General features: G+C 30.6%; 3 protein-coding genes across 3 annotated transcripts; 2 read left to right on the top strand and 1 right to left on the bottom strand.

Moving 5' to 3' along the window:
- The first annotated feature begins 847 nt into the window (after positions 1–847).
- On the top strand, positions 848–2,832 carry LOC108740334 (zinc finger protein 830). The gene is made up of 4 exons (XM_018474616.2): positions 848–1,112; positions 1,203–1,644; positions 1,722–1,891; positions 2,629–2,832. Exons 1-4 carry the CDS (start codon positions 991–993, stop codon positions 2,768–2,770), a joined length of 876 nt encoding a protein of 291 aa, XP_018330118.1. The 5' UTR covers positions 848–990; the 3' UTR covers positions 2,771–2,832.
- Positions 2,833–3,435: 603 nt separating this feature from the next.
- LOC108740333 (myb-like protein V) lies at positions 3,436–6,246 on the bottom strand. The gene is made up of 4 exons (XM_018474615.2): positions 5,701–6,246; positions 4,689–5,516; positions 4,114–4,575; positions 3,436–3,923 (listed from the first exon to the last, which is right to left on the bottom strand). The coding sequence occupies exons 1-4, from the start codon at positions 6,056–6,058 to the stop codon at positions 3,730–3,732; spliced, it is 1,842 nt and encodes a 613-aa protein (XP_018330117.1). The 5' UTR covers positions 6,059–6,246; the 3' UTR covers positions 3,436–3,729.
- Positions 6,247–7,084: 838 nt separating this feature from the next.
- LOC108740332 (lipase maturation factor 2) lies at positions 7,085–14,405 on the top strand. Its single transcript, XM_018474614.2, has 10 exons — positions 7,085–7,499; positions 7,556–7,739; positions 7,805–7,906; positions 8,546–8,742; positions 9,394–9,572; positions 9,635–9,878; positions 10,276–10,481; positions 10,973–11,213; positions 12,118–12,334; positions 12,866–14,405. The coding sequence occupies exons 1-10, from the start codon at positions 7,406–7,408 to the stop codon at positions 13,122–13,124; spliced, it is 1,923 nt and encodes a 640-aa protein (XP_018330116.1). The 5' UTR covers positions 7,085–7,405; the 3' UTR covers positions 13,125–14,405.
- The last annotated feature ends 423 nt before the right edge of the window (positions 14,406–14,828 follow it).

Genomic DNA, 14,828 nt, shown 5'->3' with positions numbered 1-14,828 from the left:
TATTAAAATAAAGTGATACACTCTAATTTCTTTTTCGATGAGAGCACTAAATGCAATTTTTAATGAAAGGGAAGGTATATGTTTCAAAATTTTTAAACTGAGCTAGTAGAAAGAAGAAAATTGGCGGGAGGAATAGTCGGTAAGATTATTTAAACGATGGTCATAGATAAAGCAAACGTTTATTATGTCCATTGAACTAATATACAGGGAGCGTTTCCATCAACGCGGACCGTATTTTAAAATTTTTCAAAATATCAGTCCGACCGCGTTTATTATTTTTAAGGCTGTTGCTGCTACACTACTACGGCAGAATATATTCAGGCCAGGTGGATAGATGACCTTACGCAGTCTGGAGAAGTGGGGATAAAAAGGATAAAACAATGTACCGTTGAAAAAATTATTATATTACATCACAATATTAATTACACAAACCTCGCTCAATTGCGCAACGCAAAAATGTTATTCAGCCGATCTTGTGACATGACATTGTGGGTAAAATGCCCACCTGAAATTTTTCATGTGGGTACAACTATTATACCTATCACACCCACATTATTTACCTAGCCTGATAGGGTACTTATTGTTGAACTAAAATCATGGAATCATAAAATTTGAAAAGAAACAATGTCTTATAGCATAAGTAAAGGGAAAAAAACAGAAAACCATAAATTATAAATAAAATATAAAAAATAGTTTTTTTTAATATTGAAATCATACGTTTTGGGGACTCGTTGAGCGAGTTGTTTTATTAATTCTGTCTAGATTAAAAAATAATAAATGCGGTGGGATCGTTCTTTTAAAAAAAATAAAAACACGGTTAGACAATACAGGAGCCACTACTCTAATATTAAATAGTGTTAATGCGTTTAAGGTTATGTGCATAGGTTATGTGTATTTACAGTGTTTATTTGTTTATTTTATAAATATTACAAACATGCTACAAACCTATTTAAAATATAATGACCAACAGTAACTTTTATAAATCGAATCATGTCTGCTACCTTTAAGAACAGTAAACGAAAATTATCTCAAAATGAGTTGCGACGTTTTATGAACGAGCACAAGGAGAAAATACAGAAGACAACAAAGAAGATTGAATCGCCTTTAGCAAAATATCCTTTTTTAAAGATTAGGTACTTATTACAATTTCTGTTTACTTGTTAGTTGTTAATGTACAAATATACTCCTTAACATATATATACATACAACGATGCTGGACAATTGACTTGCATTCTTTGTCAATCTATTGTAAAGTCGGAAGCAGTATGGACGGTACACATAAATTGTAAGCAACATCGATTAAATATTGAAAAGGCCAAACAATTGAAAGAGAAGACTAAGAATTTTACCACACCTGTGAAACGTACAGCTACTCCTCAAACCCCTGAGGTTCCAGAAAAAAAGCTTAAGGGTATATTGAAGAATGCTTCCTCAATACAAATGCCTGTGCAAGAACTAAGTGTAGAAATAAAAAGTGGACAATTACCTAGTGATTTTTATGAAAATAGTGCTGAAAGTAGTAAGTCTGTTAGTAATGAAAATGACAGATCAGTAAAAACTGAGGCAGATAGTACAAAGGATATAGAACATGTAGATGTGACCTTACCAGAGGGATTCTTTGATGATCCAAAACAAGATGCCAAGGTATAAAACAAGTTATAAGCATAAATGCTTTATTTTTATCAATATAATAAAACGATATTATTCATTTGCCGTTACAGGCCAGAAATGTTGAATATAAAGACCCGGTTGAAGAAGAGTGGGAAAGGTTTCAAAGAGAAATAAGAGAAGCAGATATGGAAAGTGCTGCAATAATTGCTGATGATCAGGATGAAGCAACAACTGAAAGACAGATAGATGAAATTGAGGAGCAAATGAGAAATTGGTCTCGGTAAGTGTAATGCCTGTGTTTTCTAATTTTAGTTCTATATATTTTCTAGTATTGTTAGAAATGAAAAATATCCTTCATTTTTGATTATCTATTTTTAAAATTGAGCAAATGAAGTATGCAACTTTATCTTATTATTATTCATTTGCAATGCAGACATGCAGTGTTCATTATTAATTAATACCGAAGTATATAGTACCGCCCACAGGTACTATATGAGTCTTACTACGATGCTTTTATTCAAAGCATCCTTAGAGGAGTCTTCTACTGTTTATTGCACCTTGATGCCGTTCTCAAACACTGCTTTGCAATCAGCACAATCGGTCGTATTAAAGGATGTCACGCTCCTATTCTAAATTTTGTGGCGATCAGCGTGTATATGGAAAGTGGGTCTAATGTTCACGTAACTAGTCCGGCAAATAATTGATGTTATAAAGATAGGAAGCGAAAAATTAGAAGTAGTTGATTTTCGATATCTAATAAGTCAGATAACTCAGGATAGAAGGAACAGTAGAAATATAAAACAGAGGATAGCGCAGGGTCGAGTGGCCTTCAATAAAAAGAAGTCACTTCTATGCTCGCATAGGGTTAATTAAATTAATTAAATTCACAAAAATTGTGTATGTTTGTTTTAAAACTGATAAAAAAATGTTTGCGCTTTATATACCTTTTTCTAAATTATTGTCTATTTCCCTAAATAGGCAAGATCGGTTAAGTAACATATTTGTTTATATTTTTAGTGTATTAACACTGGAAAAGAAGAAAACGGAAGTTATACCTCAGGTAAATAATAGCATGCTTGTGGACGCGAATGAGGAGACCAGCGATGAAGATGTTGATGTAGATGAAATCTTTAACTGGAGATCAAAAAAATCCTTTTAATTTTACAAGTTTCATTATAATTGTAAGTACCTTTAATAAAAAAATATTTCTCATTAAAAGTCCATCATGTTCTCTATATGTACACCTGACTAGGGGTCGCCCAAAAAGTACATTACATATTCTATTCATCTAAACAGAGATTAGAGCAGCTATGTACATGGTGATGAGACGAAAAATAATGAGACCTTCTTTTCTCTTTCTATGTTTATTTAATGGTGTTTCTGATTGACCTGCACAGCAGAATATAAAGTGTGCATGATATTAAAACAGCTAACCTAGCAGGATTTTGCGAAAAGTCGATGTCTATTTTTATACGCTTGCGCACTGGATAAATCAACACCAGTCGGACAAATTCGTAGCATTTACGCAGACGCCAAATAATTATAGATTGACTTTTACCTTTTTTTATAAATAACCGATCAATAAAAGTAATAAGGTATATAAAGAAATTTGAAAAAAAAAACTTGTCAACTTCACGCTCAACATTTCATTTGTTAATTAGTACACAACTAATTATCAATAAAAATGTTTATTGCATCAACAAACCGCCAGCAATTGAGTAAGTTCGATAAAATATAGCAAAACAAATTTTCGTTTGCCAACTTCATACAGCCGAGTACATGGAACTCGAATTTTTGGCTGATAAATAAATAGACATTAGAAAATGCATTATAATAATAGAATATAATGTTGGTATTAATACTAGATACAACAAAACAGATTCAATCCAATTCTTCGAACATTTTTCTTACAAAATAGACTTTGTTTTTAAAACTTTGAACTGAAGCATAAAATTACAAAAAATATATATAAAGGTAAACATAGAAAACTATATTTCTTTTATCAAATTATCACTTCACTTCACTTTCATTAAAAACAATCAATTATGGACTACAATAATTTATCTCAAAAAATTAAAAAAAGATTCTGAAGGCTCTTTAATACAAATGATTACGTCTCTATTTTCTTTTTTTCTTGATTTTTCCTTTTCCTTTCTGTAAATGCACTTCTTTTATATGCTGTATGAGTTTAGGCAATTTCGTTGAGCTAAAATCACACTGATTACAAGTTACATCGTCCTGTAAATAAAAATTGCAGTCTTCGGGGGTCGGCAATGAGACACTTCCAGAATTTGCTAGGAAATGTTTAACTTCTGAAATAAAAAAAAAAAAACAGGGACAATAACGACTATAAATTCTACGTAACTCATGATTGCAAATGGGGGAAAAGTGTAAACCGTATCAATCCAGAATCAAACCAAAGTCAAACACACACACACACACACTGTTAATTTCTTAATTTTATTCAGAAATGTAATAAATACTTTCTATGATATAACAAACCTTGTATGGTCATAAACATTTTCGAGTGAAATGTGTTCCACATCTGCTTTTTGGTAATATATGCAAAATTAGGGGTTTTGCTTATGACATGCATGTGCAACCACAAAAATTTTTGATTCCTTAAAACAACCATTGTAGGTTTTGCTATAAAACCAAAACTGAATGTCTCTTCTAAGTGTTCGGGAGTTGAAATAACTTCTTTGGCTGCTTCTTCCATGTTTTTAAGCAATGGCATATGTTCCATTTTCAACTCATTGAGATTTCGCATATTCTCAATTGGTAAAATTAGATAATGAAAACGTCCCTTTGGTTGTCTCTCTTTTATTATGAGTAGGTTATCTGTATACCTTATTACACCACTGGGATCTTCCATTGCATTTATAACATGTTGCCACTGCTTTGCAACTGGGATGGTTTGAATGCATTGATCCCTTTTTCCATTTTCATCTTCTTTTTCTGACTCTGTAACATTAGAACAATTTAAATTTTCTGCATTAAATCTCTAAAATTGTTAAATTAAATTAGAATAAAAAAAATCCAGCAGAAAAATGTTATTTAAATCATAAAACATTTACCATCATCTGTATTATGATTTTTATTTTCTTGTATTTGATATAATTGAGTCCATGGGTAAATTTGCTTTTTCTTCAGTAGTTCTTCTAATTCTCCAGTACATACACAAGCATCCATTTGTTTAATTGTATTTTCTATGTGCTGAATTGTTTGATGATTTTGTTCTAAATCTTTATCAACTTCTTCAATTGTTTCCAAGGATGGGTCTGCATTTGCTAGTTCAGTTGTTTTTTCTATGCACTGAACAGTTTGTTGATTTGGTTTTGGAAGTTTATCAACTTCTTCAATTGTTTCCAAGCCGGGATCACCATCCAATTGTTCAATTATTTTGTCTATATGTTCAATAGTTTGTTCATTCATTTCTGAATCTTTATCAGCTTCTTCAATTGTTTCCAAGGGTGGATCTACATCTGTTTGTACAGTTGTCTTTTCTATGCACTGAACCATTTGTTGATTAATTGCTGGAACTTTATCACGTTCTTCAATTGTTTCTAAAGGTGGGTCTGCATCTGTTTGCTCAGTTGTTTTTTTTAAACACTGAACAGTTTGTTGATTAAATGCTGGATCTTTATCACCTTTTTCAATTATTTCCAAGGACTGATCAGCATCCATTTGTTCAATTATTTTTTCTATATGTCGAATGGTTGTTTCATTAATTTCTGAATCTTCATCTTCAATTGTTTCTAAGGATAGATTGGCATCTGTTTGTTCAATTGTCATTTCTATACATTCAGCAGTTTGAATCTCTGAATCTTTATTAATTTCTTCTGCTGTTTCTATGGATGGATTAGTTTGAGTTGGTTGTGAAGCTTGATTGGCCTGTTGAGTTCCTAAAAAGTTAAATTTATCTGTTTAACTATATAGATTAACTTGTAGTTTTCAGATTTACTTATAATACGCAATTTACTTGAAATTATTTATATAGGTATTTACATGCTGATGTTAGGTTGCAAATTAGTCATATTATAAAAAATAATATTGTCAAATATACAAAACCATCTGGTTGATTCGTACCATCTCTGTCAGCATCCTTAACTTCTTTAACACTGTCCATAACTACATCCACTTGATTGGATTTTTCACTGTCTCTGTTTGTGTTACGTACTCTACTTCTAGTGTTTCTTTTACTTTTTATTTTGTCATTTTGTAAAGGATTATCATTTTCTCTTTTATTGGAACCTGTACCTGCTACCACTTTCCCAGATCCTTTACTCTTAAGGGGTGCATCAATTTCAATTAATTCCACATCACTATTTGAAGAGTTTGATTTATGCACTCCACCCTTTTTACGTCGTTTATTTTTTGTACTAAATTTTTGTAATCCATTATCAGAGTCTGAATCGCTTATGATTATTGGTTTTCGTTTTGTCATAATTACGTTTTCTAAGCTTATAATACTTTAATATTCATAAAATGCTTTTAAAATCAATTGTTTATAGTAGTTTATTTTCATTTTAGCAACCCTGAACAACTTGATGCAGTTATAAACATGTTATAAAACATTTATAAAATATTGAGGTTAGGGCACACAAACATCTAAGTACAACAAAAATATAAAAAAAACACTAGCGTCCATAGATAACTAGCATCTAATGCCATCCATCGACGTTTACTAATGGACATGCCTTAGCGGTCAGAATTGTGGTACAACAAAAGAAAGAGATGGAATGAAGTTTCGGACAATATCCATCTCTCTTACGATAGTGCGTAAGCGTGTCATGAAAGAGATAGCACTAGTCCGAAACCATACGCCATCTCCCTCACTTTTCGAGCCAAGAAATTATTACGACATACGGCCATTAAACTAAGGCACGTCCATTAATGTATTTCTATGTCGAATACAAATTTATCTATGAATACAGATAGTCTATAAACGCAGAGGAGTACTTAAAACGAATTTTATTGGAAATACTCACAATAGTCTTACTTAAAGGGTTTTGCAACCATAGAGATAATAGAATTAAATAGACAAGTTTAATTTATAACGGTGAGGCGCTAAATTAAAAATATCTTTTCTCTTAGTCTTTATTTAATGATGTTGGCGATTGGCTAGTTGCCGTTACAGTACTGCTTCGGGTTTTTTTGCTAATTTCTCTTAACAAGTATGTTTTGGTTAATGTACGGAGCGAGCCATAAGAGCGGCACTAAGTTGTGCTTATTCTTATGCTGCGCAGGAAAGTAGTGCGCATCCGATTTGTCATATATTAGGTATGCTAGGGTTTTGTATTTGAATGGTTTTTGTCAAGTGAAAATATCGAAATTGATGCATTATCGTTTATCGCGCAGCGTACGTACACGTTAGTTTTGACTACTCTCTTTTTTCCTGTCAGATGAATTAGGAAGAGGAGACATTATTATGACTCGAGCATATTCGGTAAAGTTCGTTTTGACTGTTCTTCTGCTGCTTGTAAATGCAGTTTAGCCAAGCCATGGCCATTTCATTTCTTATTAATTTAGCTTAGCTCGTAGCTTAACTTTGCGCTGCGTTTGGTGTCTCGAAGTAGGCAATAGAAAAATAAAAATATATAAATCAGAATTATAAAATATTCGTTGCGGTCTTTACGCACATAGTTTTGTTCATGATTTTTAAGTAACTTTAATTAGTGATTTTATACAATTGTTGATAATTGGTAAAGCGTTGTGTTTAAAAATATTGTTAAAAAAGCACAGGAGTTAAAGTAAAGATTTTCTAGTGTTATTTGAACAATTATCGAAAAATATGGCTTCAGTACGATATACTCGTAATCTTTTTTTAAGAGCTATGTGTGTTGTTTATATGTTTGCGTTTATATCGTTTTACATTCAAATACCAGGTAAGAATTCAGTCTTACAATTTAGCAGTTACTTATGTTAATTTATATGCCTTTAGGATTATATGGTGATAATGGAATTTTACCCGCAAAGGCTGTACTAGAAAATAATAAATACAAATCATGGTCTGCAAAAGTACATTATCAACCAACTCTCCTATGGTTTACTCCTTATTTAGGTCTCAATACGCAATATGCTCTAGATGTCTTGGCACTACTTGGTTCATTTTTAGCTTTTACTGGGTAAGACTTTGATTTCTTGTAACAAACTTGTTTTTATATGATTCTTTTATTTATTTTTGTTTCAGTTTTGTGTCTCAAAAATTTTGTACCTTTCCATTGTTTGCGGGCTTGTGGTCATTATACTTTTCTTTATACCAAGTAGGACAAGTATTTGTAACTTCACAATGGTAAGTAGTTATGATTTTTTTATATTATATTTCATCCAATTTAATTTGTATTAGATTAAAAATTTTCTTGGCAAAAGAAAAAAGTTGATTTAAAGTATTTAATTTATCATTTGTTTGTAATTGTATCTGTGAAATCAATGCTTATTCTGGGTATTATTTGATATTTTGTAATAAAAATGTATCACATTACTGATCATTTTTATTTTTATAAATTCAAGGACATATGGGTTATACATTTCTAGTGTAATATTTCTCTGGTTATGTTTATCCTGTTAAAATATATACTCTTTTTATTCAAAGAAATGTGTCTACATGATATTCTAATAGTCCTCTGTGCATAGCAACCACTTTTCCTCAATTTTAAGCCCTTATAAAGTAAAACACTTATAGTCATACTGGTAAACAAAAAATTTTTATACAGCAATTAACGAATGCTACATTTGTAATATTATTTTGATTAAAATAGAATAAAAATTATCAACTGATCCTGCATACTTTACTTTTATAACAAATAGACATATCCTCCGCTAGCAACTGCAGTTTTTCATTATAGAAAAGTTGCTTTGCAGCACTAAATGGTACTTTTCTTTTAAAATTTCAAGTTTATTAAAAATTATGAAACTAAGATGAAATTTTTAGGGACAATTTGCTTTTGGAAGCGGGATTTTTAAGCATTTTGGTCGCACCTTTATTGCTAGGTAAGCGTCGAGGATCAAAAGGATCCCCCAGTGATAATATCTGCTTGTGGCTAGTCCGTTGGTTATTGTTTAGATTTTTACTTTCCTCTGGCCTTGTCAAATTTCTTAGTGGATGTCCAAGATGGAGGGATTTGAGTGGTAAGTTATTTTCAAGAAACATCAAAATCATCATTTATTTAAAACTTGTAAATCTATGTGCATAAAAGTTATTCAACTTCTTGAATTTTGTGCAAGTATTGTATATATACATGGTCATGACTCTTGAGTGATTTCATCATACTACTGTCCACACAAAAAAGTACAGGAATGCTTTGAGTAAAATCATTGCTTTTGGTTTTCCATTTTATCAATTTTTTGCCTTCTGTTTTTGCTACTGATGTATCCCCTATCTTCACTGGTTCTTACCAATGTTGCCAATAGTTAATTGTTTTCTTACTGGATGGCTCTGCTGTTTCGTACTAGACGGAGCCAGTAGATAGAGTAGTAATTTTACCTTTTTCAGAAATATCCTCACTTATTTTTTATTCAACCAAAGCAGTCAAACAAACTAATAGCCTATTGTAAGACAAAACAAATTATTTGGCTAATTTTGTAACGCCGCGGAAAGTAAAATACGCCACCTGTACATTAGTACAGTGCATTATGATAGCCAATAGTTAGGTAATACTTTGCTACTGTCTTGCGGAAGAAGAGCTTATTCTTAACGTTTTACACGATCGGTTAATGTTAACCCTTAAGTGTATCATTTTTAATTTCAAGATATTCTAATCACTGTTTTGATTTCTATAGCGTTCAGTTACCATTTTGAATCCATGGTAATTCCTTCTCCTCTATCATGGTACTGTCATCATTTACCTGTTTGGATTTTACGTTTAACAGCAGTGTATGCAAATGTTTGTGAACTTGTACTACCATTTTTATTGTTTGTTCCTATCAGAAGTGTTCGTATCACAACATACGCATTCCAAGTAAGTAGTATATCAAAGAAATTATTACAATCGGTTTATTTGCATAATTTTTTTTATTTCAGATATTCCTTCAGATTTGCATTGTTCTCACTGGCAATTTCAACTTTGTAAATATTCTTGTAACGACACTCTTGCTGTCTTTACTGGACGACAGGACGTTCTTTGGGAAGAGACGATTTGAAGAGAAAAAAACCTACTCAGTTTTGGGAAAAGTTGTAAATGTAGCTATTTATGCAGTTATCCTATATTATATTGTTATCTTATACGATTTGAAAATTAATGGTTCCCAAATCGACTCAAAAATAGGTAAGATTATAATTATTATTGTAAAAATCAAAATATGCTTTCAAGGAAATAGAAATTATATTATTATTGTTAAGTATTTAATAATTTTTAATAAGGAATTATCCTCAGTCTTTGTGGACTTCAATATCTTTTAGACCATAACTTTTTGAAATTCTCTTTTGTATGCATAAAGGGACGATAACGGGGACTGTAATCAATTAGATCATGTTTTAATTGTTTTATTCTAAAATAAAACGACATTGATGACAGTTTGTATATTAAAATATTATTTACTAGGGTCTTATGAGGAAATGTATGTATATTCTTTTAACACTGTTCATCAGTTGCCAAATTATCTTACAAAACTAACAGGCCAGGTAGGCTTTTCATGGAAAGTTAACAGTTTTGTTTTTTGTAGCGTTTAGTATGGATCAGTTCGATAATGCTGTGAAGCAGGGTCTTCTAGTAGCAGTGTATTTTGGTCTTGCTTCTCTTGGTCTAACTATTGCCCGAGCAATAGCTGTTGCTGTATCCGACTCACCTGCAACCACCTCGAAAGTCATCTCGCTTATTACCACCGTTTTCTATGCTGTACTAGCAACAATAATATTTATATCGAGCACCGTAAGTTTCCTTTTATTGAGTTATGCACCTGTTGTTGGATTAATTCGTTCATAATAAGCTACGTATTATTACTGGATCCTTCCCTCTCCCTAACCGCTACCAATGTAGTGTTGTTGTAATGTTACTTGTAATTTTTCTAAATTTCCTTAAAAAGAATCGAAAATAATTACATAGTTATACTTTTCAGGTGAAAACCTATTTTTACTTAATAAATCCCTTTAAAAAGTATTATAAAAAATCAGGGAGAAATGGAAAGTATCAATAATTTATATTAGGCTCTTCATCGATTACACTAATTTAAATAAAATTTTGATTTGTTTTAAATATTTTAACATACTTAAATAAAAATTGGGAATGTGTGATGAAATTAACATAAAAATGTAAATAAAATATTATTCTTCTTAATTTTCGGTTCCCTTTGTAATTTTGGCAAAACTGCTAAAATTGTCTATAGTTTGAAAAAAATAATACATTACCCTTTTGTTATGAAGGTGCAAGTCGTTTCGCTACATAAAGCAACGAATTCTACGGTACCTCAGTCGCTTCGTAACTTCCAAAATCGTATTTCGAAGCTTCACATCGTCAATAAGTACGGCCTTTTTCCTAAAATGACCGGAATTGATGGACGGCCTGAAATTATTCTCGAAGGATCTAACAATATCGAAGGACCCTGGCAGGAATACAGTTTTCTTTATAAACCAGGAAATGTGAATCATTCGTTGCCGTTTGTAGGTAAGCAGTTTATTTTTACATTAATCGATACTGCATTTCAATAATTGTATCATACAACTAGAATTAAAACTTTTTGTTTAATGGAGAAGAACACTTTATCTGTATTTCGTTGTCAAAAATTCATTGAGATCAAACTTAAACAGTTTTGCTCCGTTATTTTTTTTAGCAAGAAACATGACAGGGTGTGTCACTATTTTCTTGTTATATTTAATCTTTTAGATGATATGAATTTTCATAGTTTAAAATATCACCATTTTAACGTATTCTAATTACTTATAAATCCATAAAAATAAGTGATACAATAAACATTTTTTTTAATATTGTTTATTTTGAAATTAACAGACTCTGTAGTGTCAAATATGAAAGTTTTCATTAAGGACTATTTTCTGATCATTTATTATGCGCGTTTATTAATTTACTTTGTAAATTTAATTAGGCGCTTTAATAGTCAGCTAATTCCAAAATATCATATCATTAGCGTATAGCACTATATTGTATACTAGACATAACCCTCCAAATTTGGACAATTTTATCGATGATGCATAACATATCACACATGCTATTTAGAAAAACCTGCTCCATATTACGTAGCACCAGAGTAGTATGCGCATGAATCTCGAGTTCCGAGGTCCCTACTATGAATGGGACGGAGTAGGAGTATTTTCTTTTTTGCAATTTCTATTTTAAATAATATTCAAATATACTAGTATACGATAAAATTGAGTTTATTCTCGACATATCCTACGCTTCTTGAGATGAACAAATTGATCTGGCCAGTTTTATCAACACGTTATTTTGCAACATTGTTTTGAGTACCTGTTTGAAATAGTAATAAATAAATAATAATAAACATATTCACCTTGTTCCTTATTCATTTAAGATTTATAGAACTATTTTCTTTCAGCTCCTTATGCGCCGCGTATCGACTGGCAAATGTGGTGGGCTGCACAAGAGAACTACCAATCGCATCCCTGGTTTGTGTCTTTTGTTCATCGGCTTCTTTTAGGACGACCAGAAGTCTTAGCACTGCTCGACAAAAATCATTCACCTTTTCAAGACAAGCCTCCTAAGTATATCCGAGCAACATTGTACAAATATAAATACACTTCTTGGAGCCAAAGGTAAGCTTTTAGCCATTATGAATTACAACTTTTTTAATATTTTTTTTATTTTTCTTTATCTAATTTTAATACGTGTTATTAGATTACTTAGGAAAGTATGTTATTCCTAATGAATTTTTTTTTTCGTAATATTGTGATGGATAAAAATACTGTTTTTACTATGAAAGTATGTATGTACATTCTTCAGTAAACACATTTAGTGAACCTACCTCACGATATTAGTCATTCGATAGCTTTACATTAATGAATATATATTTTTAAAACAGTACTTTTAATAACAAAGTAACACATTATAAATTAATAGTACAAGGTAAGAGTTGATTTTCACTTTTTGAATGTGTATGCACCTCGGTTTAATAAACAGTAGCTGGCGTCCCCTGATAATGACGTCATGTGTGAACTATATTTGCTTTCTACACATTATTGTAAAATATTGTGGACTTCGTTTTGAAGCGATAGAGAAAATTGAGTTTATTTCAAATTTCTTATTAAATTATTATCTGTTTAATATTTGTTTAAAAATCATCACAGATGGCAGCCTATGTGGTGGTCTCGTGTGAAAGTGGGAGAATATTTTTCGCCATCCACCAAGGAATCTCCTGAGTTGATAGATTACTTGAAAGCCCGCAACTTATTACCAATCGTTGATAAAGAGACTGTTAATCCAATTTGGAAACAAATATTAGATGGCGTTCGATACGTTGCTTCTCATTTCGAGGCTACGTTACTTTTATGGTCCGTTTTCACAGCTGGTTGTGCCATCATAACCACCAGTGCAAAAGGAAAGTAAAAACTATCTCTTACTTATTCATTTTTTTTTTTGTGGATCATGTGTGGAATGTCATTTTTAAGAACTTTTACTTTATTTTGCTCTCTCTCGTTCTCACACTTTTATTTACTTTAGTTTTGTCTTTTTCGTATCAGTTAAGAAACGTGTAAAATATCGAAAGTAATGTGGCAGGCATTACAAAAGTTTAGTTATGTATGTGTCCATTTCGATAATCATTTTATTAAATTTTTTCACTATAATTTGAAAGTTATAATTCAAACATTGAAGTGATTATATATTTAATAATCTCAAGTAAGGTAAAATTATTTTTAGAATAGTCGGTTTCTTCTTCTTTTTTCAATATCACACCAGCTTTTCATCAAAACTTATACAAAGCAATAATATTTTTGTTGTTACTTTTGCGTTTACTATTTTAAATAAAACCTAATTACTAATCTGATAAGACTGCTTTAATACACTTATTATTTTGTTTTTTAATGTATTCCATGGTCTCTTATTATCATCATTGATTGCCTTATTCATTTTTGAAGAGCATATTTCATCATTTTATGAAATTATTATTTTGCAATTAGCTTATATTGTACTTAAAAGCAATTATTTTAGTTTTCAACCACAATCACCTCAAATTATTACATTATTTTACGAGAGGCTTTAATGTTTTTTGTACCTACTATCTTTTGAAACGTATTATGAATTAAATCAAAGTCGCAACAAAAACAAATAACAAAATAGTTATTTTATGGCTATATTTATAAATACAATCTTAAAAAAATTGAATTAAGCTAATGAGAAAATGTTACTTACCTTATATTTTTAAATTAATTTCACTACCTCTTTAGTATTCAATTTACATTGCCTATTAATCATTTTTTTAAAATGTAGTTTTTTGTCCTAAATAAAATTTTTATTTCGTCATTTGCACCTGGTTTTTGTTTTTTATAAATTATTGGCGTATTTGTAATTGTATGCGCCGCAGTAAAACGTTATTTTTTGTATCAAAAATTGTATTAAAATTATCGCGTAATTAATTTCAACAATAAAAGATTTGACTTGTAAGATTTGTAATAGTATTCTGTTAAAATGATCTCTTAGGAGTTTTTTGCGAATACAATGTGAATATTGTGCATTTTAATAGTAAATTAATAATCAATGTCTAAAAAATGTAAAGATGGTTGTATTATTTTATTTCAGATATTTTTTTTATCTAATGAATCTTAAGAGAATGTAAATCATTAAGTGAATGTAATATCTTTATAAAAATAAAGTTGCACTAATTTGTGAGATTTTGAGTATTGCAAGAAATATCTATATATATGCATTATAGATAGTTTTGGAATTTTTGCCTCATTGTTTTTGTTATTCGCTGCATCCAGTGGTTCTAAATTCTAGATCGTGTCAGGTTGAAATCGGTAGCTTCATCGGTGAGGGACAAATAGGTCCAACAAAATCACAATAAACGTAGTCAAAAAAGAAACATTATTTAAGAATAATTTGTAACTGCTTAAAAATTCATAAGAACTCATGGTGTGTTCTGAATTTGTCAAAGTTGAAATTCTACCGATTGCTGTTGTACGCTAAATCTCTGTTTATTAATAACAAATAACTGAAAAATTAGCTGTTAAATGATATACAGTGTAAACTTTATATAACGACACTTAAGAGACTGAACATTTTTCGGCGTTATAAAGAGTGGTCGTTAAATGG

The sequence above is a fragment of the Agrilus planipennis genome, unplaced genomic scaffold (assembly GCF_000699045.2).
Source record: "Agrilus planipennis isolate EAB-ADULT unplaced genomic scaffold, Apla_2.0 scaffold205, whole genome shotgun sequence".
Lineage (NCBI taxonomy): Eukaryota > Metazoa > Arthropoda > Insecta > Coleoptera > Buprestidae > Agrilus > Agrilus planipennis.
Note: the sequence above shows the minus strand (reverse complement) of the source record. Positions and strands in the feature narration are given on the sequence as shown.

Coding starts and splice junctions, on each gene's coding strand:
- LOC108740334 (XM_018474616.2), top strand. CDS start 991: ATGTCTGCTACCTTTAAGAACAGTAAACGAAAATTATCTCAAAATGAG. Junction 1,113..1,202: donor ATTGAATCGCCTTTAGCAAA/ATATCCTTTTTT, acceptor ACATATATATAC/ATACAACGATGCTGGACAAT. Junction 1,645..1,721: donor ATCCAAAACAAGATGCCAAG/GTATAAAACAAG, acceptor TTGCCGTTACAG/GCCAGAAATGTTGAATATAA.
- LOC108740333 (XM_018474615.2), bottom strand. CDS start 6,058: ATGACAAAACGAAAACCAATAATCATAAGCGATTCAGACTCTGATAAT. Junction 4,576..4,688: donor AAATCATAATACAGATGATG/GTAAATGTTTTA, acceptor CTAATGTTACAG/AGTCAGAAAAAGAAGATGAA. Junction 3,924..4,113: donor AATGTTTATGACCATACAAG/GTTTGTTATATC, acceptor TTTTTATTTCAG/AAGTTAAACATTTCCTAGCA.
- LOC108740332 (XM_018474614.2), top strand. CDS start 7,406: ATGGCTTCAGTACGATATACTCGTAATCTTTTTTTAAGAGCTATGTGT. Junction 7,907..8,545: donor GTATTTGTAACTTCACAATG/GTAAGTAGTTAT, acceptor TGAAATTTTTAG/GGACAATTTGCTTTTGGAAG. Junction 8,743..9,393: donor AAGATGGAGGGATTTGAGTG/GTAAGTTATTTT, acceptor TGATTTCTATAG/CGTTCAGTTACCATTTTGAA.